The sequence below is a fragment of the Gavialis gangeticus genome, unplaced genomic scaffold, assembly GCF_001723915.1.
Source record: "Gavialis gangeticus isolate Ggan-Ray unplaced genomic scaffold, GavGan_comp1, whole genome shotgun sequence".
In the NCBI taxonomy this organism is placed as follows: Eukaryota; Metazoa; Chordata; order Crocodylia; family Gavialidae; genus Gavialis; species Gavialis gangeticus.
This window is the reverse complement of record NW_017728994.1, coordinates 73,545,681-73,571,277: the sequence shown is the minus strand read 5'-3', so window position 1 is coordinate 73,571,277 and position 25,597 is coordinate 73,545,681. Positions and strand designations below refer to the sequence as shown.

Sequence of the window (25,597 nt, the reverse complement as noted above, 5' to 3'; positions counted from 1 at the left end):
TCTGAAGCACTGCAAATAAGGCAGCTCAGAGATTTCAACTCTGCTGTTCATTTTCAAATTCATTCTTAAACAGTAGAAAAAAAAGTGGTGAATGAGGGTCTCCTAAACACATTGTAAAACACATGCATCTAATTCTTCTAAGCTATAGTGCCCTCTGTTGGAAAACACATGGACAAAGAATATGCTGCTTGGCCTACAACACAAAAATAAACATCAGTATGCAAGCTCATAAACGTATTCTGTTCAGATAACAAAACTCTTGGCTTATAAGTAAATTTCTATTATCATTCTACAGCTCCTTCCTGTATAGCCAAAACTAATGCTATCCTAGTGTATCCCTGCAGTATTTTTCCACTCAGATTTCACTATCTTCTAGACAAGTAAAATCATTTTCCCAACCCTACTTTTTCAATAGAGGGAAAAATCAGGATAAAAACATCATGGTCAAAACCATTTATTTTATAATTATATTTTTACTCATATAGACAAACTATGTGTAAATCTTTTTTATAGCCTTATATTTTACAGTACAAGCAGACAAATCTTAATAACTGATATCCCAGACAGTGTTCAAATTAACACTTTGCTGGCCTCTAGTTCTATCAGCACAAAGAGCAGTAGACTGAGCTGGTGGTGCTTAGATGTCCAAGTGCCAATGTACAACCTGATGCTTAGATACCTAAATGACATCAAATGCACTTGCAAAAGATTGTAGACACAAAAATGTACCTGCAAATATTTGAGAGTGAAAGTTGCAAGCAAAGAACTGGAGGCTGAATGAGATTTTGCAAAAAAGTTGATTCTCCAGATTTTAAATATTTTATCATTACCAAACTTACAGACACTAGCCACATTTACTACTTCAGTGGAAGAATAAGTGATGATACACTGTGGAAGAACACATGCAAATAACTATAAAGAAGCAGATACTGATGTAATATTTAAAAAAGGTTCAAGTTTACATTAGGCATCATGTTCTTTTGTTGGTATTATAAAAAATAAAATACACCCAAACTGTACATATTATAAGGGTATATTTTTTCATCTCATGGTTCTAGTGACATGTACAAACCACTTGAGCTTTGCTTTCGTGGTTTATATTGCCACCAGAAACCCTTGATAAAAATACAGCCTTATATTGTACAGCTGGGTATAGTTTATTTTCTCCATATATCACGCACTGTGTATTATTTACACACATACAGCCAGACACTTGGATATGCAAAACAATTTTAATTAAGTAATTCTACAATATTGTTACTACCATATTTGCTAAGTTACATATTGCAATATAAAATTCCTTTGTTAGCAATAAGCTTTCTAAAAAAGAGACACCTATAACAATATGATAAAGCATTATAACAGGAAAAAAATCAGTGTTTTTGTGTAACAATTTACAACTCCCAGACTGAAAATTTCAGCTTCTGGTGATCTGTAATATTTCACTTTCATAGAATCTTTTTTTAAAATAATTAGAAATTTTAGCTTCAATATCCTTTAACCATCTGTATATTCCATGGATAACCTTCACAAAATAAAGCTTTGCCCCTTACAATGGAGATTACTGCATAACATGTGATTATGAAAAGTGAAATAAAACAAAATGTTACGTAAAATTAGAGACTTACTGATTAGAAAGATAACTGAAATTAATTATACTTTTAATTGTTTTAGCACACTACTTCAACTTAACAATTGCTTAGTTTGAAAGAAACATTTATTTTAGCATAAAGTACTTTATCAGCATCTATTTTTCTGCCTACGATCTGCAATGTTAATAAAGACAAAATAATTTTTATTCATATCTTTTAAGCATCTTTAACAATTTGAAAAGAAAAGCTGTGAATAGGCAATTCAATAGCCATTTCCTTTTGAACGATTCTCAATGTGTTTCATTAACAACTGTTTACGTAAAACATCATTTCAACAGTTCAAACATCAAAGAAAACAGGAGAATCTTGGGCACCAATCCTGGCAGAGGTACAAGCTTTTCAATCTGGACAAATACAAAGCTGGGCAGGAATAGGGAGGTGTGTGCTGTAGCTTTTGCATTTCATTTTGCTCTCAGAAACACGCAAAGGCTTTAGACTGCCGGCTGTCCCCTCTGTGAGCCAGATGCTTCCTTAGAGGGGCAGTTGCACCTAACATTTGCCATGCCCCTCCCACTCCCTTATCCTTGCTTTAATGGACATTAAAAATAGAACAAAACAGGACTGGAGATGGGAACAAAATACATGCACAACAGGCACAGTCCGCTGTACTCATTCTGCTGTAAAATGTAAAAACAAGAAAGGGCATACAAGCTGCGTCCCCTAGGACACATCCAGCTTTTTTAATATAGTAGTGCCACCACACATTTCACTTCGGATGTTGTATTATATTTATATGTCACTCAAATATTTACCATTTTCCTGAATTCTACTGTGTGTTCTGAAAGCTTGTTATAAGCCAAGTATCTTTGGTTATGTGTTTTGGCTGTGTAACAGCTGTGGCTGAACTGCATCAATATGCTAACTTTTCTTTCTGAAGCTTCTCATGTGACAAAAGCCACTCTTTCAAATGATTTCCTCCTGTATAGTTGCCAGTCTGTCCACTGCTGCAAATCACTCGGTGGCATGGTATTATAATCGGGAGCTGAAAAAAATAAAATTAAAATAAGGTTTGTGAAATATTTGTCTGCCTTTTCTTGAGTTTATTATGAATTGTGCTACTTGTGGTCAACTCGTGCATCTACTCATAGATATAAATTTCCCACCCCCCAGCAGGCCCTGCCTGGGGGCCAGTAAGGCTAGGGCACCCTGCAGAAGCCCATCTGTACTGTAGCAGTTGCTCCACAGGCTATTCCTTCCTATGATTTGTTTATGGTGAATACTACGTACTCCCCTACCCCCTAGCTCTCACAGCAACTAACTGTGGAAGCAGTGCATACCTAGGTCCAAAGAACAGCAATCACTTATGAGCAGACAGAGAACCCAGGGAAGGTGGTTAAAGAATGGGCAAGGAGAGCAGGGAACAGAAGGGGCTGGAGAAGCACGGTGCGAGAAATGATATGTCCCTGCCTCTACTGATAGACTGTATTAACTTAAAGGGCTAATCAAGTGGTCATTTACAGCATGGGAGTGTTCGGTGCTATGTGAAGGGCTTATTTGGGGCCCCTGAGAAGTCTATGGAAAAGAGCATACTCGCACCATGCGGGGAGGGGAGAAATATTTCTCACTGATACTTCTGGCTGTTTAAGAGCTGCAACTGATAGGAGTAGGAAAGAAACCCTAAATTCAGTTCTTCATGGGAAAATAAGCATCAGGTTTTGGGCATGGGAGGCAAGGGATTAAAATTGGGAAAGAGAAGAGATCAGCAACATTCCTAAAAAGGACGGAAAAGTCTCTCCCCTCTCCAGGAGCAAGTGAAGTCCACATACAATATACTAAACATTCTATCTGAGAAAAATGCCATTGCTCTGCCTTCCTCACACTTCAACAACAGACTCAGAACACACAATCGGACAGCTCAGTGATTGATAATGGGTTATGAAGTCTCATTCACAGACCAGTGGCCAAAATAAAGCTTAGATTGTTAGTGGCCAAAAGTCCATCCGATCAGATAGCAGTTCGGTGGTCTACATGAAATGAGTTGGTGGTTTCAGGCCAGTTCCCAGTGAAGCAGGTCACAAAAGCTGCTGTCACAAATGTCACTCTTGGCAGTGTCAGCAGACAGGAAAAGGAATGACTGAGCCATAGAGACTGAACTACTATCTCTTTCAAGATGGTCCTCCTTTGTTTGGGGTGAAACATATGAGGAAGACAAAAGACTTCCCCTTTCCCAAGGACCAAAATTTCTCCTATAACACGTACACACACAAAAAAGAATTCTAACGACTGTAATCAAAGGAATAAAAGTCTTCTTTAAAACATTAATTTTAAACAGCACATTTTTTCCTGCTGAAATAACTGAAGTACAAATGTATATAACATTACAAGATAAAATGGTTTAATGTCACATTGCTGAGATTTTCACACACCCTACTAGTCACTATTTACCTTTTGTTGCTGCTAGTTTTTGCCATGTCCACTGATGAATATGCACGTACTTCATGTACAAAATCCTGACTCCTGATTGTAGAGGGTGTTCTTTATCTCAGTCAGTATAAAAAACAACCTAGTTCTCCTGGTGACTACTTTTCAAATGAAATGGAGTAAATGGGCTACAAACTCCATATAACTTATTAGTAGATTTGTTGATGACTCTCTTTGGACAGTCCTAAATTATATAACCTCCTATTGCCAATATCTGCATTTTGGAGAATGCTAGGGCAGACTTTTTATTTCTTTACATTGAATATCCCTTGATTTTAACAGTGAAGAGAAAATAATATATAGATGGAGACAATGTCTATTTTCAAAACAAGCATTATTTTGCACTTTTCATAAGGAAGGGGTACATAAATCTGCATTGGAATATATATATTCTAAGAGTGTTTGAAGTGGTTTATGAATTAAGAGAGGAGGAAGAGAAAGTGCAAATGGGGCAGATTTAGGCTTGACTTATGATCTAAGCAATCGTATTAATTTCTATGTAGTTGTGGATCGTGAAGTCCATTGTTACTTATCCATCCCCATAATAACTGGGTTAGGGCTATCCTGGTTGTGTATGTCTACACTAACTGTAGTCCCAACTTTGACTGCAGTTAATATTCCCTGAGTCAGGTAAGCTGGTGCAGGAGTAGACAAAATGCGACAAACAAAGCCTTTGATGATATAGTTTTTTATTAAGTTTTTATTTATACTCATTTGCAATGTCCTGAGATATAAAACTCGCTTACAATAATACCATTTCCAACTGTGAATAAGGCAGCTCTCACAAGAAAGACTTTTTAGCACTATGCACCATTATGTATCCTATTTTTTTATGATTTCACTGTACAACTGATATTCAGTTTTTTTTAAATGTTGATTACCCTCTTTTCCATCAGCATCTCTTCTCAGCTCCTGCTGTTTTTGCTTGATCCTACAAAGTGCTGAATGCTAACGACACTTAAAACTAAATCCCAGGAAAAAGGACCCAAGTGCCTAAGGAACTAAAGTAATGCAATGCCTAACTTTTAAACATGTATATACTGGCGCAGAATCTAGAGCTCCATGTTGGAACCCTCCTTTGAAGGCAGTTATCTACAGGTTCTCTCATGTGCAAACCCATCAGATAAGATTGCCAGAGAAGGAACTAGTGATGATGTTTCCCAGTATATACCACATTTACCTGAATCCAAGATGACCCTGAATTTAAGACCCCCCAATAATTAGATTCTATATATGGAAAATTTATAAATTTGTTATAATTTTCTATATATTGAATCTCATTATTTAAATCACCTTAAATTTGAACCCACTACCATTTCAGTAGGGAAAGCAGGGGCAGGGATAGGAGATGGAGGTCAGGTAGTGGGAAAAGCAGTATGGGGCAGGCAGTAGGGCAGGTGACAGAGGGAGCACTGGGGACAGGTGGTAGGGAGGTGGTGCGGGAAGGCAGGCTGCTTGCCCCCCACAGCCCTGGACCCCTACCCCCCTTGCCTTATCTCTTACCACTCTGCAGTCTCTTTCTTCCCTCACCTCCACTCTTACCCTTGCTCTGGCACCAGCAGTCTCCAGCTCTGCTTCAGCCTGGGGCGCAGAGCATGGCCTCAGCCTGGCCCAGTAGCAGTGGCTTGGAGTCTGTTGACAGGGGAGATGCTACTGGAGGTCACAGTGAGAGCCTGCGCGAGTGTGAGAGCATGCTTGCACCCACTCCCCTTTTTATAAACAAAAAATGGTAACGCACAATATAAAAAATATGAAATACGAGGTATGTAATAACTTGCATCTATTGACAGTGATCAAAACCTACAATAGCCAGCATCTTGAAGCACTTAATCATGCTTCATTCCTTTCACAACTATATCACTACATTTGAAGTTACTTTGCAGTTACCAAAACAAACATGGTGTGATTAAGTTTGATTTACTGCATTTCTTCTGATGAATATATTTCAGGGACAACACATCATCACCCACAATAACATGGGTGCATGAAAACTTTGTGCATTTATGTATTCTTCTAAATTAGTTTTATTTCATTTTTTACTTCCAAAAATCCTTGACAAATGACAAAAAGCACAGGCATAAAACTATCTCCCATTGTTTAAAGTGCGGTCCAACGGTAGCAGAACTCGGGTTTTTTTTTACATTCCTGCCTCATGCTCTAATCTATATATGCTGTACTACAAAGGCAGGCAACCTTGCCTGGCTGTGAGCTGAAATGACCCCCCTGGGTCAGAGGCAGGCATTTGTCTCTGTGGTAACATGGGCAGAGTGCCTGTAACTGGTACCTCCGCTGCCAAAATCCCATATCCAAAGGATGGATCCAAAGGTTCATAGAGCAGACCGTACACTGCTTAAATTGTCCTCTGGCTGGTGCAGGTCATTCCACAGAGCCAAGGTTTTATCTGGCTCCCTAAGAAATCTTCCTAAGAACAAGTAGCTCAGGTTACTTCTTGCCCTAACCTACATACTTTGTATATCAGAGCAAAATTGTGAATGTTCAGTGTCCAGGTAGGTTCCTTTTTGTTTCTATCCCTGAGAGGGGGTAAGATATTAGGTTTTGGTACCAGTACCAGACAAAATAAAGCACAAAACTGTTGAGGTTCTCCCACCCCACTTTTTTCTGGGGTGGAAAGCTGAAGTGGAAGGTGAGGGTGAAAAGTGTTTTAATATCAGATTAACTTTATTTTAAAAAAAGTTAAAGCTGTGGCTCTGGCTGAGATTAATAGGTAAAGTACAACCAATGAACTGAAAGATGTAAAATAATCAGTGTTGCCCAAGCCTGCCAAAATATGGGAAATCATGTAATGCTTTTCAAAATGCATACAAAAATCACACATACACAGATAATATACTGTGTGTGTATGCATCATACATATCATATGATTATTTATTGAATGTTTATGCATTATTCTTCCCAGTGCTAGAAATAATTAAAGAAAATACATTATAAAGACTATCTCATCTTTGTAATTTCAAAATATTGGCTATCACCTCAGTTTGGTTTAATTGTGGTGACAACTTTCAGAGTACTAAAATAATTAAACCTGTTAAAATTTATTAGGGCCCCAAGGACATTTTGGAAGGAATACTATCCTAGTTTTCAGCTTTAAAGCCTTAGCTACATTTAATGTAATTTTTATCAATAACCAAGCAGCTCATAATATTACGGCTCCATTGAAATCTTCATGCTGCGAAATCTAATTCATCCAATACATCCATCACTTACATGGACCCCATCTCAAATGCTATAAAACTTCCAAACCCATAGATTTGTCTCCAACAAAAATAACATGAAGGGGCCTTTCAATCAATAATGGAATCCCTCTGATTCTGGTACCAGCTGAATATTTTCTCCAACTTTGCTTTTGTTCTTCTGGGTAGAGGCCCACAAGGGAAAGAGCTTGTTTTCACTCGCAGCCTCATCAATACCTAAATCCTGGTGAACAAGTGACACTGAGAAGCTGTAATCAATAGCTCCCTGTGCGTTTTTTCTTCTGGTCAAATGGTTCAGCACTACTGACAGGCCTGACACTTAGAACATGATGCTAAATCTTTATCAACAGCCATCTAGGTGACTGGCAGAACAAGACTCGGGTGGTCATTAACGCTCATGGCAATCTGTGAATAAACTAACTCCTCAATAATGCGTTTGTTTAGAAAAAGGTGGGGAAAAAAACTCTGCACAATGTATTGATTGCCTTTGAACTGCATTTAGCAAATTCTGTCTGAGGATGAAACAGAATGGTGTTCAACTGTGGTGCTCTGCTTGTTAAGAGTTTTCAATTTGATGCAATAGAAAACTGACCATCCTATTATACTGGTTGATGGACTGAATACTTACAGAAAGCTGCCAAACTGTCAAAAATAGATCAGTGAGGCCATAATGGAAACAGCTGAAATATCAAGTTATAACATACAACAAAAATCACACTTAGCAAAAAATAATCTTTCAGTTTGCTCATGTCCTATTGCTTTTCCACCCCCTATTCCCTGATAGAAACAAATACTGTAATATGAACCAGCATGTGTTCAAGTTTATTGCTAGCCACCTAAGGAATTAATGCACAAGTAGTTTTATGTGTTTGCAACATTTCAAATCCATACTTCACAATCTTCTCTTAAATGCACAATTACTCTATTCAATCTTGAATGTTTAAAACATTTTGGCTGAATAATGCCCTTTACTTATTTTAGATAGATTTTAGTGTCAAGTTGTACAGTTAGTTAGGTTTTAGCCTACACAATAGCATAAGCAGATAGAATATAAAAGACCGTATACAGTTATTATTGCTGTTAACACACCACTGAAGACATCTTATTTAAGTCATAGAATAGTCATTTATGATGGCCTTGGACTAATCAGCCCAACATTCCCCATCTCCCAAGAGTCTCTGTGCTTTCTTTTTGATCCTCCTATACTATTCTAATGAGATTTTTAATTGAACTTTATGGGTTCCCTTTGAGGACCACAGACCTCACAATCAATCTAAACTGCAGTAAACTATTTGAAGTTTTTCTTGCAAAAGGTGAGCCATCCCTACCATGTCCTTGGCATAATTTGAAGCAAAGACGTTGCATCTCTCACAGCTGCTGCCGGCACCTTTTCCACCTTCTCATAAAGTTGAAGGTCATTGTATGAATTATGTGAAGTAACCTAACTACAAAGGGAAACTTGTCGAATGTATACGACAGAAATTAAGCACCAACCCAACATGATTTGTGGAGAACAGAGATATTTTCCACAAAACAACAAAATACAAGGGAGATGTTTTTTATTACTACATGTATTTTGGGTAATACTATTAGTCTGTATTTTACAGTGGTTTATAAACACCTACTTTTAGCGATAATACTACCTTCAGTAATTTATAAAAAATTTTTTAGTGACTTAGGTCACATTTGGACCAAAATTCATGGAAATTAATACTATTAAATTGTTTCAGACTGGTTATGGACTAATAAATGTTTCTGAATACTGTTGTAAGTACCAATCACTGTCAACAACCAGATACTACATATTTCAAAGTGCAAACAATTGCTGATTTCAATTTTGTAGCAACTAATCTTGCATAGTTTTTACAATAAGGACTCTGAGGTATATTTACTGAACTTTAAACTATTATGTTGAGGGAAAAAATGACAATCTGGCAACTAACAAAAGCACAGAATTTAAAAGTGCATACTTTGTATTTCATGTGCAGCAAATCCCTTATCAATGCACTCCATAACAAAAAATTACAGCTAATGATGTTTCAGTGTACTATAATCCCCCCATGCAATTTCTGACCCATCCTACAAGAGCAACACTACTCAAGAAAGGTTTTAATAAAGACCTAATGTAGCAGCTGTAGTACTCTAATAATTGTTCACCCATAACTTTTCCAGTAACATGTTAAACTGGATGCATATTTAGTCAGATTTTTAAACATCAGTATCTTTGTTGAAAATGAAGCCTGATAGCGTGCTTAGAAATAGGCAAGATTCAGTAGGAAACCCACTAAGAGGAGTCGTGCGCAGTTAAACAACCTAATGAATATCTAGTGTTTGTGAAGTTTGCAAGCACAATATAAAAAGTATATTATAAGTTTTTGGGTGCATGTGAGACTTACCTATGAAGCAAAATATAGAAACACACTGTGATATTATGTTTTGTCAATATGTTGTATCGTACCTGACAATACAAGATATTTTAATAGGGAAGAATGCTTTCCAATACAATATGGTATATATTAAGATAAGGGAATACAATAAATCTACAGGAAACAGTTATCAAAGAATAACAATGTAGTTTTGTGCAAAAGGATATGTAATTGCTATCGCCTAGAAATGTATCCAGCTTTGCCCTCAGGCTGCAGTGGAGCAGCAGCATCCAAAGTAGCGGTAACAGCAGGTTGTGGTGTGAAAATTCCTGCTTTTTCCCTTGTGAGCAAGGATGAAAATAGTTCTGAAAATATACAGCAAAGCTATGGCAATTTTTTAAAGTGGGGTCCTATTTTATTTTAGTTATTTCCCATCCCATGGTATAGTGGTTTCCGTCCCTGATGACATACCAAATTTTTAGCATAGGAGAGACCACTGTATAGCTGTAGAGAAAGACATATATTGATAAAATACCATACCAACATTTCACAATCGAAAGCTGCTAATAAAAAAAATTGAATATTTCATTGTAGTCTAATGAAGCCCCTGCCTGCTCCATCACACACAGTCATTACAGCACATCTGTAATTAGATTCTAAATACATTCCATACAAGGACACGTGCACAGTTGTTTTGTACTCCAGAAAGGCCATGTCTTCCCCACGTGGCATTTTCCATTTAAATTCATACCTACCAGTCCCCATATATGGGTCACTTGTGTGCTGGATTTTCTTTACAAATCAGGAGAAATGTGTGTAGGGTATGTGGCACTGTGAAAAGCAAAACTTTATCATTTGTGTATGTAGAGCCGCTTTCTCTTGTGTATACAGATTTTTGTATTCTTTGCAACCACATGTTGTAGGCTTATATGTACCTTATTAAAGTAAATCCTGAGCAAACTGAATGTAAAAACAACATGGAAGGTCAAAGATTACAGGTGATATGATGCTAGAGTAATAAATAGATGTAGCAAGGCATGGAAAGACACACATAGCTGAGGGCATGTGGTAATGAGGAAAAATATGTTCAAGAATGGCTGAAAAGGCCACAGTATTATTAATAGAAATGAAACTATACTTCACTTTTTAAACAAGTATTCCTTGTTTAGGTATGCTAAAGGATGAAGAAACAGTAACATCATTTGGACCATATATTAATGGCTTCTGTGTAACTTGTTTAACAATGAAAACTGATGAATGTTAACGTCACTCCCATTAGCCAAATACAGCCTGCATCCTGGCTTCTGCTGCTTCACCAAAGTAATGCTAATGTCATACAAACATGCATTCAAAACCCAATGACCTATATGGTAATCTTAGGGAAGGGGCATATACTCTAAGATCTAAACACAGTGGGGTTACAAAACCAAAGTCCCACTTCCTACCTTCTCTTCCATTCATGCTGATTTCTTATGGCCTAATCCCCAATGCCATGACCTAAGTAGCCTCAACTTCAGTACAGTTCATAGTAATGGACCACAAACCATCTTATCATGCTGAATGTATTTGAGACCCAAACCGTCAAAGGGTATTTAGATGCCAGCCTCGCATTCAGGGTCCTAATGCCCACTAGCTTTATTTCCTTCATTAAGGATTGGTGCCCGAGGCATCTGTAAGGGACACTCACTGTTTTTTACCAAACGCCGTAAGAACTCAAAGGCCAGGCCATTACATAATATACATTTATATAATTTAATTACCGTTTTCACAAGTTGAAGTTCTGGTCCAGGTGGAAGTAGGAGAGGAACCTGGCCAACCTAGGTAACTCAGATCCTGAGCTAACAAGGAGCAGAGTCAAAGGTAGTACCTCTTGACTACTTGTATTATCATATGCAAACTCACACTGTCCAAACTGTTTTGAGGACAGGATGGATGAACTACTTCATAACTCAGTCAAAAGCATCCATATCCTGTCAGAAGGTGTCACTGTGACAAAAGGTTCCCTTACTTCAGAGTATGTCAAAAAATAAAATAAAATAAAAAGTTTGCAAATAACCAAATTTGGATAGCTTGATGAATTAAATTAAAACACATACAATATGTCTTTTCCAAGTTTCCAAGCCCAGTAGCACTATGAATGGTGAGAAATAAATCATATTAAACTAGTTTGTGCATTAATGCTGATTAAAAACACTAACTGACCTTATTACTCATGGTAGAGTAGTTTTCATAGCAGATAAATTTAATCTAATGACATTTAGCCCACAAATCCTTCTGTCTAAACCCACCATCTTCCATCAACTTTATTTCAAAAGTTGACATGAACTTACAGGATTGCTTCTCATTGCTCCTCCCACTGCTCTTGCTGCTTTGCTGTTGCCTGCCAGGTCTGCTAATTGCTTGTAAGAAACTGTCTCTCCGAATTTCACATCTCTCAACAGGGTCCACAACACTTGCCTGGTGAATGAAGCTGCAAAAAAGCAGTCACACACTATTCATAAGCATGTCTCAAAGAACCAATAATAAAGATAGTCAAAACCTATGACAATTAAGCCACAGTATGAATAGCAACTTTTCTATTTTATATTAAAAGTGCTCAGATTCTCAGTCCTATTATTGTGTCCTATATTACTATATTTAAATACATGATTATTAGAGAGAGTGCTTCAAGTAATTGATCACTATAAAAAGGGGGATTTAAGGCTTTGATTTTCCTATATTTTTAATTTGCTTCAAGTACAATTATCGTGTTAACTCACACAATGTGGTTTTCCATTAAATTGGCAGAGTATAAATTAGCATAGAGTCAAATTAAGAAGGGAAGAAATAACTGGCTTTACCTATTTTATAAAGCTCTTGCATCTCTTGTTAATTTCAAACTTCAGCTGGGACACACTGGAAAAGAAGCCCTAGAGCCAGTGGACTTGGTATTATCCTGGCTGACTGCATTTTATAGTAGAGACCCCCAAGCTACTATTCAGAATTCTAGACATTATAGAATGTAAGGACTGGCTGTGACCTTGAATGTACAGTACATTCTTAATGATAAGGGCTTGTGGAAATAAAATAACTTCCATTATTTTGGTTTTAATTCACTATCAAATTGCTTTTAGTGTTCATAGAGTTGAAATAATGCATAAATGAATACATTAGAACAATTTCCCCTCTGCATTGAAGAGTTTTAGATTTCTAGACCAGGATTATTTTACAGAAGGAAAACCAATAGCTAGTTCAGGATTTTAGTTTGGTTTAACACCTATTGTTCTTTCAAGGTACTTGTGGAAGCTTTGAAGATAACTACAAAACACTTCTACTGTACTGACAGGAAGAAATAGGGGGGAAAAACAGCACACATGATGAAAACACCAGTCTCCTCCTTTGGCAAATAAAACGTACATTGATTAAAACCATTCCCTTATTTTGGAACCGAGTGTCAAAAGTACCATTGACTGTTATGTACAAACCCAGCAAAATGTGATTTTGTTCTTAAAGGAAAGCCATACACCATTATGTGTGTGTTAAATAATAAAAATCACTTCTTAACTGAAGGGAATGATAATCACTTCATTGAAAAAATCTGTTTAGCCTTTATTATAACATTAAGCAAATTAAACATCAGCATAATCCAGGTGATACTAGAAAAGGGTCATCAAAGAAATTAACTTTGTTGTTCATTAATTTACATGGATTAGTAGAGGGCAAAGAGATAGCAAATCTGCTCTAGTTTTTTATGATATAATTTCAAACTGTACACCATTTGTGGCAGTAGGGTGACTTTGGGGTTAATCAGACTGATTTGTCCTTTTAATTGCTTTCTATTCAAAGAAAATTCATTAGATAATGTTCTCTTCAAAATTCATGAATCAATTTAACTGAAGAAACCACATTAACAGCTTTGGGTTCATTAGCACAAGCAGTTGTGTTACTAGCTGATTGCTAGGAGGGTTTCCTTAGGCAAACAGATTTTGTTTACTGTGATTTCTTTAGAAAGGTTTATTTCAAATCAAATTGTTACTTATTATTTTTTTAACCTCTTTTTAAGCCAGCAAGATTAGTGTTAACCTTAAGCACTCAGGGGTTTCAGGGAATTATTGCCTGATGTCATTTTTTAAAACCAATGAAACAAAGTAAATCCACATTGCCAGGGCCTGACTCCAAATCCCCCGTTGCACCCCCCCTGCCCTCCTTTTTGGCAGAGGAATAAGAGGCGCGCTAGGCCCAGCAGGGTAGGTGGACCTGGAACTTTACAAAACCTGTAGGAATAAAATGAGAAGTCTGTGCAAACTTAACTGGAGCATGGAACAGTTACAAGAAACAATGGAATGGTTCCAAAGTCATCATTGGAGAGCAAAGCAATAATGTTACTGTGTAAATTGATGGCCAAATTATTGAGTACCTTTTAACATTCTAAAATACCACATAATAAAATAATGATGTATTAGAATATAAGGATGGAGTTTATCATATATTTTGATACCTACTGCACATTTTTTTCAGATAACATATAATAGTGCTTTATGATAGCAAAAAACCCCCAACAAAACAAAAAAACCCCAAGAAGTTATAGTTCAAAATAATGAAATATTTAGCAATCATGCACATCATTTTATAAATGTATCTGAAAACTCAATTTCACCCTGTAGGGAGCAAATGCATTAATTAGTTTAAGCAGCTCTAAGAGACAGTGCCAAATACTGTTATTAAACTGTCTGCAAGTGTTAGTGCCTATAAGCATAACCTGCTCAAAATTAGATGGTTGAACCTTCACCAATTTTCAGTACGGGTGCCAACATTTTATGCTGTTAAATATCATTATAAAGTGTAGTAAAATCTGCACATAAAAATTAACACACATTCTCTCTCTATATGAAAACACTTTATATTTTCATGAGTTTAGGATGACCACATAATTCTTGAGTGGCAGATTGAAGCAAAACCATGACTAAATTATACTACATCTTCCAAACTTAATGGATTGTCAGAAGTACCATCTCTTCTCCATTCCCCTACTCAGTACTCAACACCATATATACTACTTAAGAAAAATATTCTATCAGTTTAATATGCTCTCTGCTGCCCTCTTTCCAGAGAATGGTTGCTGCTGGCAACAATAGAGCAACTGATGTTATTTAAAAACAATAAATTCTGATTTAATTGCTCAACAGCTTGTCAAATTTTCCCTGTAAATGGACTAAGCTGCAGAGGCCATTTTAAACCACAGTACCTCCAGCAGAGCTATGAAATCCCTCTAAATGGACATTCATCAGATGTGGATTTTGAAAGGGGGATGTTTCATGAGCATACAGAACTATAGGTCCCAGGGACACTGATTTAACTTATTCATTTGCAAGCACTTTTTTATCCAAAATGAACTTGATAAACACTTCAGAAGAATATGGTTTCCCAATGGTAGCATTGGTCAAATATCAGGACCGGCAGTAAGAATCAAAATGTTAAAAAAAAAATTGTAAATAAAAATTCACTCTCTCATTGACATGGGAAAGTACAATAGCAGGCACTTACATACATCTCCAACTGTTTCTTCCTTGGTTTATTTTTAAGACAACAATGGAATGAAAATCCAAGCTGCAGGCCTACAGGCATTTCAGTGAAAGTTGCAATGTAACTCTTCATGTAGGACAAAGAGTTTAAAGTAAACTAGTCACGGATATGGGCAACGCTACCTTCCACTGATACCTTTGAAGCATGTCAAAATAATAACTTACTCATTACTGGAGCAATATAAGGAAAGGCAGTGCATGGGCAAGTGGGTAGCCAGAAGAAAAGACCCTGTATTGTGGTAAGGAGAAAGAGAAACTGGGATGCCTTATAGTAAACTAGGAGGCTCTGGATGTGAAAAACCTAAGAAATTAATGTCTGAGAGCAGAAATGGCTTCCCAGTGAGGGGGGAGAAAGGCGGTGATACTACAAGGGAAATGGAATTTGAAGACAAGGATTAAACTAAGAAAAAAGACACCTCAGCAGCATACCTCTCGGTAGTCCAAGAGGTAAGCTGCTGTGAAGGTAAGACCCAGGAAGAGAGAGGGGTTAGGAAATTGTCATAAAGGAATACTTATGGCTTGGTTTGGGGATTTCATAGCTCTGTGGGAGGCACAGTTGTTTATGATGGCCTCTGAGGCTTAGTCCTGAATATTCAGTGACCATTAGGATGGGTTTAACTACAAACACAAATGGTTGCTTGCACCTGGGGCCCTTCATCATTGTGGTGCTAGATGAGGAAGGAATAAAAACAGACCACAAAAGTATGCACTGGGCACAGATGTAGGCTGGAAGGTTTGACTTAAGTTATAGTATGTACGGTAGGTCTTGGGAACATACTGTGTTGGCAAACACCAATCCAGATCTTAGACGAGACCTGGAAAAATATAAAATATATTCTAGCCTCAATGAACAGCTCCCTGTCTTTCAGGGAACAGGAATAAGCCCCTTACTTCCATTCCCTGCTCTGCCAAAGGAGTTTCCATTCCTACTAATCATTTGCCAGATTTTATTAGAAATCTAAGTTATAACTAAAATTGCACTCTCAACTTTTTATCAACCAATTTTGTTGAAAAATATCAAAATAATGCTCTCTTGGGCTGAGAATGCATGTATTCCAACGTTTTTTCTTGAATTGAATTTTTATAGGCCAGTTATAAGCCCCTGAAAATAGAGACTTAAAAGCTTACTGTTAATGCCTTACTGGTGCAGGTGTGATACTATTCTGGTAGTCAGACAATGCTTGTGAGAACACATTGCCTCATACAATGAAGTTACCTTAATGTAGGAGAGAGACAAACCAAAACTATTATTTAAGGTGGGTGTCACAAGAATTTAAATGAAAAGGATGCAAATTTTATAAAATCAAACACAAAAAATCAAACAGATCCTGCCTCTAAAACAGGGTCTGTGGTACAGGTATCACAAATGACATGGGCAACCTTTTTGTGGGGGATGGTGGACAGGAAGCACAATGGTAGATAGGGCAGGAAGCAGAATGGAAAGCAGCAAATCAGGCAGGAAGCACTGGGAGAGAAGCAGAAAGCAGAGCAACAACTTGGGCAGGGGAAGGGGATCGGAGCAGGATTGGTCCTACACTTTTTAGGGTGTGGGGCCAATTTGTGGTATATTTGCCAAAAAGGTTGATTCCCACTGCTTTAAACAATACATTTTTGAAGTATCTATCACTGCTCTTCTAGGCATTGTAACTGTAACAGACATGGTAGATGCTCTGTGAGATAGGCAACCTGAGAATGGAAGAGTAGGAAAAATGGTGGACACCAGGTTAATGACTTCAATAATTTCCTCTCTCCTACTACATGGCTCCTAAGAATTCTTAGGGGGAAGACAGATTGAAAAGGTAGATAGGTCCAATTTATCTCCTCCTCCTCCAACAGCTGAAGCCTGACAGGAAAGGAATACAGATTATTCATCCTCCTTTCCCCAAAGTTAATTGCTTAGAACTTGATGAATTTATTCAAGTCTAAATTTGTCACACACACACGCACCATCCATCAAACAGTTAAACTGTATGTGTTAGGATGTATTAGCCAGTAGATAGACAAAGTTTTCTGATACTTGTTTTAATGACTAGTGATGAAACAGATCAAGCCTGACTTTGAGGATGGAGGCTTTCAATTTATCCACAAAACAAGAGTCACTATGGTAGTGCAACTTTTTTTCTAATTAAAAAAATCTTATCTAGATATCTTCCATGTATCTAGCTATGTAGTTATGTAGCTATCTGTGCTTGAAAGGACAGGTTAGTCTCCTGTTCAATCCTAAACATGTCTGGTAATGGTTTGTAAACTTCAAAGTAAGCTAAGCAAACCAAACTCAGCCCCCTGGCAGAGGTTCAACTGAAGGTACCATGGGATCTGCTGTGCAATCCCAACAACAGTGCTTCCTGTCATGCTACAAATCAGCCACGACCTTCATAATCCCATAAGCAGAGGAACTAAAGCACAGACTAAGGTGGTTCATAATAGTCAAGCATAAAGTATAAAAATAAATTAATCATTTTCATTTAGGGCAAGTCCCTCTAAATTTATACAATCCACAATTAACTTTGGAGTCAAATATGTATCTTCTGAAATTTTTTAAAAAGTGAAAAGTGACCCACTGGAGCAGGGTTCCATTTTAATAATCCCTCAATTATTTACCTATTAAAAGTTCCTCATTTTACAAGCATTAGTTTTTTCCCACCTGCTGCCAACTGAAACATGGACCTACAAGAGGGGTGTTGCTTTTTTGTCCCTTTCTGACTTTTTCAGCCAGAACTGAGTTGCTTCAATCAGAAACATAAATTTTGTTTATGAAGCTTGCTTACTGTCACACAACCCTTCTGCCCCTCAAGAGATGATAAGTAATAATACATTAATTATATAAGTAAACTTACAGGATTCAAAATGCACATAGCAATCATGCCTTTCAAGTATAAAATATAAACAGTCACTGGTTTTTTTTTTTTTTTATCATTACCAGCACTTTGTATTAGCTAAACTGCAAAACATTTTTGGATCAAATGAACAGTTTAGTTGATACAAAAAATAAATATCCACCCATTTGATTTTAAATTATGAGGCGCATACTTTTATTTTCAGACCGTATTTTAATCTTTCAAATGAGAGAATACATGGCCAAATACATGTTAACGAATGAGAAGTCAGAAAGCCTGGTTTCTGGTCTTGGCCCTTTCCTCATCTATGGGTATTTTGTTTCAGCTGTGTCTCAGTTTCTCCTTTAAAAAAGAAAGATTACTTGCAATTTATTTACTTATTTATATCCCCCCAGTCAACAAAAATCTGAATATCCATATGATGCAAACAACACTTATTGTATATGTTCCATTGAGAAAGAATGATTAATTAGTTGCATTAATGTTTGCATAACATATATTCAGGTACGTAAATACAATCAAATATCGAAACAGAACTCACATTCATTATATTAAAATTTAACAATTTTTATGACCTGGTTAATATATGTGCATCTTGTAAGTACTTATCCTTTCCGTGTACAAATGTTCTGATACAGGCAAAATTATTATTTGTTGCTTTGCATATTCATGGATATCTTTGCCTTGACATCTTCAGACTAACAGTGCAATATTAACCTGTAAAACTTATTTAGGTCTTATTTAAATAGAACTAATAACTAAAAAAAAATAAAAAAATGAAGTGTGATATGCACGCAGCAGGTAGACACAGAGCTCCACTGACTCAAGGGAAGCAAAGGAATTATTACATACAAGAGGAGAAAAGTCCCTATAAAACTGCTTGGCATCCAGGAGATGTAACTGGTTTGTGAATAGCTCTATAAATAGGTACGGCCATGAGACAGTGGCAGCATTGTTATACTTACCTTACAGCCCTGTTCAAGATAACTGATTGCTATGGGTTAAGAGGTTTGTTCACCACACTGCTATTATGGTTGGGTCTTCTGTCAAACATCCAAATTCTCTCCATAGGGTGCAAGTTATTTTCGTTTAATTCTATGCATGCAGAACTTTACTTTCTAATAGTCTAAAGACTCTGTTGGCAACCAACACAAACCATCACTGAAATTGGTATTATATGGAATCCATAAAGATGGTCTCAAAAGTGCCACAGATCAAGTGTGCATGAAGACTGAAACTATCTCGCTCACAGAAGTGGACCCTCCAGTTCATGGCTGAGGTCCACTGACTATGTAAGGATATTTTCTACTTTCTTCCCTATCAGTGCTAAAGTAAACCTGTTGAAAGGCATTACAATTGCAAGGCTAGACTAGATCATCTAGTATCTTTTACGAGGACTAACTTCATATGATAGTATCAAAAGATTAAATCAAATAATTCTGGAGGTGTAAACAGTATGTATATTTGGCAGCGGTGACACAATATTGTTATTTTCACTAGCATCTCCTTTTGCAGTGGGATCACAAAAATTACTTGAGGCTGCATCTTTTATGCATATTTCAATGACCCTGCATTTGTATCAGATCTTGTAATTCAGAGTTAAGGTTGTGCCTCAAAATAGTAGGGAATTAACATAGCACCTGCACTGACTCAGACTAGGTACAGATATTCAAAAAGCCTGAGGTGGAATCAATTGAAATCACACGGTTTTCTGTAAGCGGCATAGTTTAAACCAGCAGTGAACAGAACACACATTTGCTGGGGGCGGGGGGGGACACAAATCTTAGTCCGGGTTTTACCGTTCTTAAACCAGTCTCTGTATTCTGAACTTCAGTTTGGTTATGAGCATAGACTGGTTTTTTGTGCGTCAAACTTCTGTTCTGTTATGGGTAGAGACCAGTTTCTGATCACTTACACTGGTAAAAGCGTAATGGCTGTACCTGCCTCAGAGACTGTTTTACTCCTGAGAAATGTGCGCTGTAATTGCAGCTCAAGGGGTAAATATTTAATCTGAAATTCCAAACAGCAACAATATAAACATTTAGTAGGCCTCATCTAAAAACTGGTGCTCAAACATGCAACTCCTGGTTCCTACGATGGAAAAATCTTTCTATTCTCTGGGGGCATGAAAACAAAAGATAGATGTATATTATATATACACAATAAAATTATAAATATCTGTATAATGTTCACCAGTGACTATATTGGTAAGCAATATAAACAGTTTTGCTATACTATATATTTTGAAATTACAAGAATATTTTAACCTAGCCCATATTAACATGGCTTAGGCCACGTTAGAATATAGTTTAATGGGTTTAATAGACCTTTAAGGTCCTTTCAGATTGCTGATACATTAGCCACAGGCTGGAACGTCTCCTAGCCTAGCTAATGGTGGCACATGCTCAGTGGGTCTGTAAGACAGAGTTCCAGATACTGTGAATCTTTGAACCAACACAAGGTAACGACCCAGGTTTAGTCCTGAGCATACCCAGTTTGTTCTATGTTACGTAACAGTTTTGTTGCAAAATTGCACACGAGGTGACAGCTACCTTTTGTGAGGCAACTAGTAGTTTGATTGGTATGGCTGATGATTGACACCACCTCTGTGAGGTTGACTGGCTCAAAGTATGATCGATAGAGGTGGTGTGATAGGAGGTTGTAAAAGGGGCCAGATCCGAGGGACCTGGGTCTCCTGCAGAATGAATGTGTTTCTTGCGTGGGTGCTGGAAGGCTGTGGCTGGAGGGCCCAGGAGGCCAAAGGCCTGTGTGGTCCAGTGCGTGATTGCACTTTGTACATTTGGTGAGAGAATGGCAGGAGATGGTCAGCTGGCTGAGCCAGAGTGACTCTGAGGAGGGAGTCTGTGGGCCTCTATGGTGCTGTTATTACTGTGTCATTATTTAGTCCTTCCTTTTGGAAGGACTAAATGATGGCACAATAATAGTCCATACTGCACTGTGCTGCTGGTGCATGGCTATCTTTAGCACCTATGTCACTGTAGCAACACACTATACCGAGGAAGTGCATTGCTACGGCGATGCAGCATCATGAGCAGACGTGCCAAAAATGTGTATATGTAAGTGTGTGTCTAAGGCTGGAGGGCCTGGGAGGCCACTAGTTCAAGGACACAGTGTGAGTGACAATCCCATAGGAGTGTGAGTGAGGGCCTGGGAGGCCAAACTCTTCTCCATGTGCTTGAGGTTGTGTATGTAGGGTTAGGGTCTGGGGGACCGGTATCCCTGTGGTGTTGTGGTGGCTGGGGGAGCAGCCAGGGTTGAGTGGATTTGTGTGCGAGTGGTGCTGCTGGCTGCATATGAAAAGCTGCTTATGCTCTCTAGTGCCCTCCCATTGTTTACACTGAATTGCCCTTGTTGTTTATATTCGATTGTTATTGTTGTTCATATTGTTGTGGTTGTTGAATATAGTTGTTGTTGCTACCCCTTCTGTGTGTGTCAGTTTATTGCTAATTAATGATATTAAGCTAATTAGAGCCAGGCTGCAGGCTTATAGTTAGTCAGAGGTGAGGCTCCACCCCTTTCACAGCAGGGTCTTTGCAAGTGTTAGCAATCTGATTTGCTTAATTAAGGACTTTGCCATTCAACAGATAACAGTTATAGAACCAAATTCTGCCCTTAAAAGTAAACAACTCTCTGTGGGCCTAATCCAGTTTTTCTTCAAGTTAAATTCCCTGGAATCAGTGGGTATTTTGCTTGAGTAATGACTGTTTTCTTGTCTATTCTTAAATGCCAAATTTAGTGGGAGTTGCACATGAATATATAAAGATGGAACAGAAAGGACTAACAAAAATGAGTAAAAAATTCTGATATGGTATTCTATGTTTCTGAATTTCAACTCTATGAAATGCAAAATTATTATTATTTTTTAACAAAACCTGCATCCTACTTTTGACATTTAAATACAACTAAGAATATGTGCAAAATAGAGATTTTAAATGACATAAATAACAACATCTAAGCTTTAATTCAGAACTTAAGCATACTGAGACTGGTTTTTTGACTAGAAGCATAACAAACAGGGTTTGTGTGCTGCAGGGAGGGCCAGGTGTGGAAGAGAGATGTTGTTGAGGGCTGTAGGGGAGGGCAGTGTGTCGGGAATCTTACCTGCTCTGGGGACTTACAAATTCCCCAGCCATGGTGTGGTCTGCCAGTGGGCAGCAGCAGCACGGACACTCCAAGGAGCCAACAATTTGAAGTCCCATTCCCGCTACTCCACTAAGTTAGTATTCCACAACCCCCTCCCTGTTATACTACAGCTTCTGACATCAGGTATTACCAAGCTATCTACATTCCTTCTCTGGTGGAGATATAGCCAGATCACCCCACAGTATTTCCTGCCAGGTGATTTGTATAGCTCTTCATAGAAGCAGAAGAGTTAAATGAAGAAGCCACCTGATTATCTTCTGATCCTTAAGTAAAATGTAATTGCTATGTAACAGGGGGCCTGCTCGGGGTCGATCTCAGTGTGACCCACCCGCCTTCTCGCCCGCCACTCCTTGATCTTAATTAATAAAGGTGTTAATTAAGCAGGAGCCTGCCCATTCTCTGCCCCAATGCCAGGGGGCACTATCTGTGCCTCCATTCCTCCCCTACACTGCAGCCCAAGCCTCACAGATGGCATGTAGGTGTTCTCATCATCACTGGCCCCACACTGGGCCTCAAATCCTCCTGGTTGAACCCCAACCTAGAATCCTTTCATCAGGCGGCCTCATCCGCCTTCATACAGGCTATATTGCTCCCCGAAACCATTTTCTCCTCTTGGGTGTGGTCCCCCTCCTGGGACCTTCGGCTACCAGCCCTGACCCACCTCCAGGCCAGTCAGAACCCCGGGCCCTCGGCTCTCAGGTGTCCCTCGCTGTGGGCCCCTGGCCCTTTTGACCAGTCTGGTCCTGGCCCCAGCATAGGCCAGTCAAGGGTACTCTCTCGATCGGTCAGAGTCTTTAGCCCCACACTCCCTCCAGGGGTCCACCCTCTGGGCTCAGATGACACCAGGATGTTCTCACACACCCCAGTCCCACATGATGGGCCCCAGAATCCTACTGCAGGACCCTACCTGGGTTCCTCCCTTCAGGCGAGCTCTGCCACTGTCATACCGGGCCACCTCTCCCTGCCACCTGTTCCGCTTCCAGGTGTGGTCCCCTCACTGGGATCTTCAGCTAATCTAGCCCTGGCCAGCCCAGTCAGGACCCCAGGCCCCTGGCTCTTAGGCGTCCTTCTTGGTGGGCCTCCTTGCCCTTCTGATCCTCCTGATCCTGGCCCCTGCCTGGGCCAGTCGAGGGAAGCTCTGGTAGGCCTCGCTGTATGACCCGTACTTTTTTCCCGTGGTCCGCCTCTTTGGGTGCTCCTTCATGGACGTGGGGAACTGGGGTACCTCACACCACAACTGGTGCATCAGAGTCTCTCAGGGGACTCTCACTCCCCCCCCGGGCAGCAGGTCATGGTGCTACTACCGGTGTTATATTTGACCCAAACTCTGCCTCCCAGCATTGGAGGACTTACTGGGGTCAGGACTCAGCTCTCTTGCTGAGCCCCCATTCTTCCCTCACTTGACTCCACCCCTCTGCCCTTTGCACTGGGGCTTCTCATTGCTGTACCCTCACACTGGGGTTTCTCACACTGCCCCCCTCACAACTGGGGGCTTCTCACGGCTCGTAATGCCCCCCCTACTTGGGGTCTCAGGACTTCCCTCCTCAGGGCTCAGGTGGCCATAGCTGTGCCTGGCCCCAACTCTCCCCCTTGGGGTCTCGAACCCCCGCAGGGCTCAGGCAGCCTTGGCCATACCTGGCCTCCCCACTCTCCTCCTCAGGGCTTGCACCCCCACAACCACCTCCAATGGAACGTGACACACCCAAAGGTGAGGGCTAGGGGTTAAGGTGCCCCAACCACCTTTCACTGGGGTGATCACTGGCTTGGCATTTCCTGGGTGCTCCCACACCACTGGGAGCCCCACTGGGCCACCCACTCCCTGCAGGGTAGCTTTAGGTCGTACCCAGGACCAGGAGCCTCCTTATCATCCCCTACAGCTCCTCTCTTACCTCCAGATGAAACTCAGCAGCCCTCAGGCCAGGCAGTGTTGTTGCCTGGGCTCCAGCAGCCAAACTGCCTTGTTTATATGGGCAGCCCTAATTCTAAAATGGCTGCCTTCATTAGGCACCTGGTGGCTGCCAGCTCCAGAGCCTTAAAGTGGCAGGCACACACAGTGCCCTGCCACATGCTACAAGAGAGGAGAATAAATGCTTAGAATGAGAACACAGAGAAAATCTTAACCTCCGTCAAGCCTACAAAGTATATCAGTGAGTTTTTGCATTGGAGAATGGATGGAAATAAACAGAAGCAATTCTTTTTCTGGGATTCTTAATTCAGGTTTGGTTTCTTAGAGTCTTTCTTTTCTCTACTGTGAGATTTTCGTACCATACTGGCCGTGTTACAGACATTCAGTTTCTTATGGGAGAATCACTGCTCTCCCAGGAGAAACCATGAGTATACAGATGTTCAGGCTTATTCTCCCACAGTAAAAATTCTCCAGGAGAAAAATGACCTGGGAACAACCAGTTAAATCACTTCCAGAAGAGTTTTTCCTGGGAGAATGAATGTCTGTATATACTGTGGCTTGTCTAAGTAATTGCAGTACATTTAGTTTGATTAGTCTGATTGCTCAAATTCAATCTCATTCCCTCTCTTTGTATTTCTAGATCAAAATATTATCTCTATAAATAAGTTTCCTTTTTACTGATAAACACACATAAGCAGGACACCCTAACATAAAAAAGAAAAATCATCTCGTTGTCCTAGCTGGTAGGCATGCTTCACTGTATGTATATATAAGAAAGTAATGATGTCCCAGATTCTGCTTGCTTTGTTTGATATATTTCTTGAGACAAACAAGAACTGTATAAATTTCCCACTATTGTTAGAGTTTCTGATTAGATCCTGAACTAGTTATCTCTATTGCTGTAGTAATAATGCTGATGGATATGGTTCATTAGCTAATAACAAGTCTCAAATTTCAGTTTTCTAAGCTTCAGTTATTAAGAAATTGTAGTGAGCAAGCATTGCAAAGAGTTAATGTAGTATCTTTTCATTTAAAGAATCTAGAAGCCGAGTCAGGGTAAGCATTATTTCACTCTCATGAATATAAATACTCTGACAATCTCAGTCTAGTTCTCAGTGCACTGGAACACAATCTCATACCTCATATTGCTAGGATGTATTGTAGTATTAGCCCTTAGAAATGAATACTTTGTCTCACTGAGGTGAGGAGGAATGATGAACTCACCAGGTAAGGTTCAGTTATGCAGAGCAGGAGGAAAAAATGACCCCCAGCAGTTCAATTTATATTTTACGTTTTGACTTTTTACATTTACGTCAATTATTTTAGCATCACATTTAGCTAAAAAACATCAACTAAAACCTTTAAAAATTTAAATGTTCAACTGACTATGAAAAATTATTTACACTGACTTTATACAGAAATGCATGAAGACACCTGTATTCAAAATGCATTAACTTCAGCTCAAGTAACTGTTACTC

The 25,597-nt window shown here is 39.0% G+C and overlaps 1 protein-coding gene across 1 annotated transcript in view; it reads right to left on the bottom strand.

Moving 5' to 3' along the window:
- Positions 1-1,218: 1,218 nt before the first annotated feature.
- The window catches only part of MGMT (O-6-methylguanine-DNA methyltransferase), a 372,054-nt gene continuing 347,675 nt past the window's right edge, over positions 1,219-25,597 (bottom strand). The window contains exons 6-7 of the mRNA XM_019503000.1: positions 11,982-12,121; positions 1,219-2,634 (exon numbers count right to left, since the gene is read on the bottom strand). Of these exons, the coding sequence (XP_019358545.1) occupies positions 2,503-2,634; positions 11,982-12,121 (272 nt within the window). The 3' untranslated portion in view covers positions 1,219-2,502. The remainder of the gene's footprint in view (positions 2,635-11,981; positions 12,122-25,597) is intronic.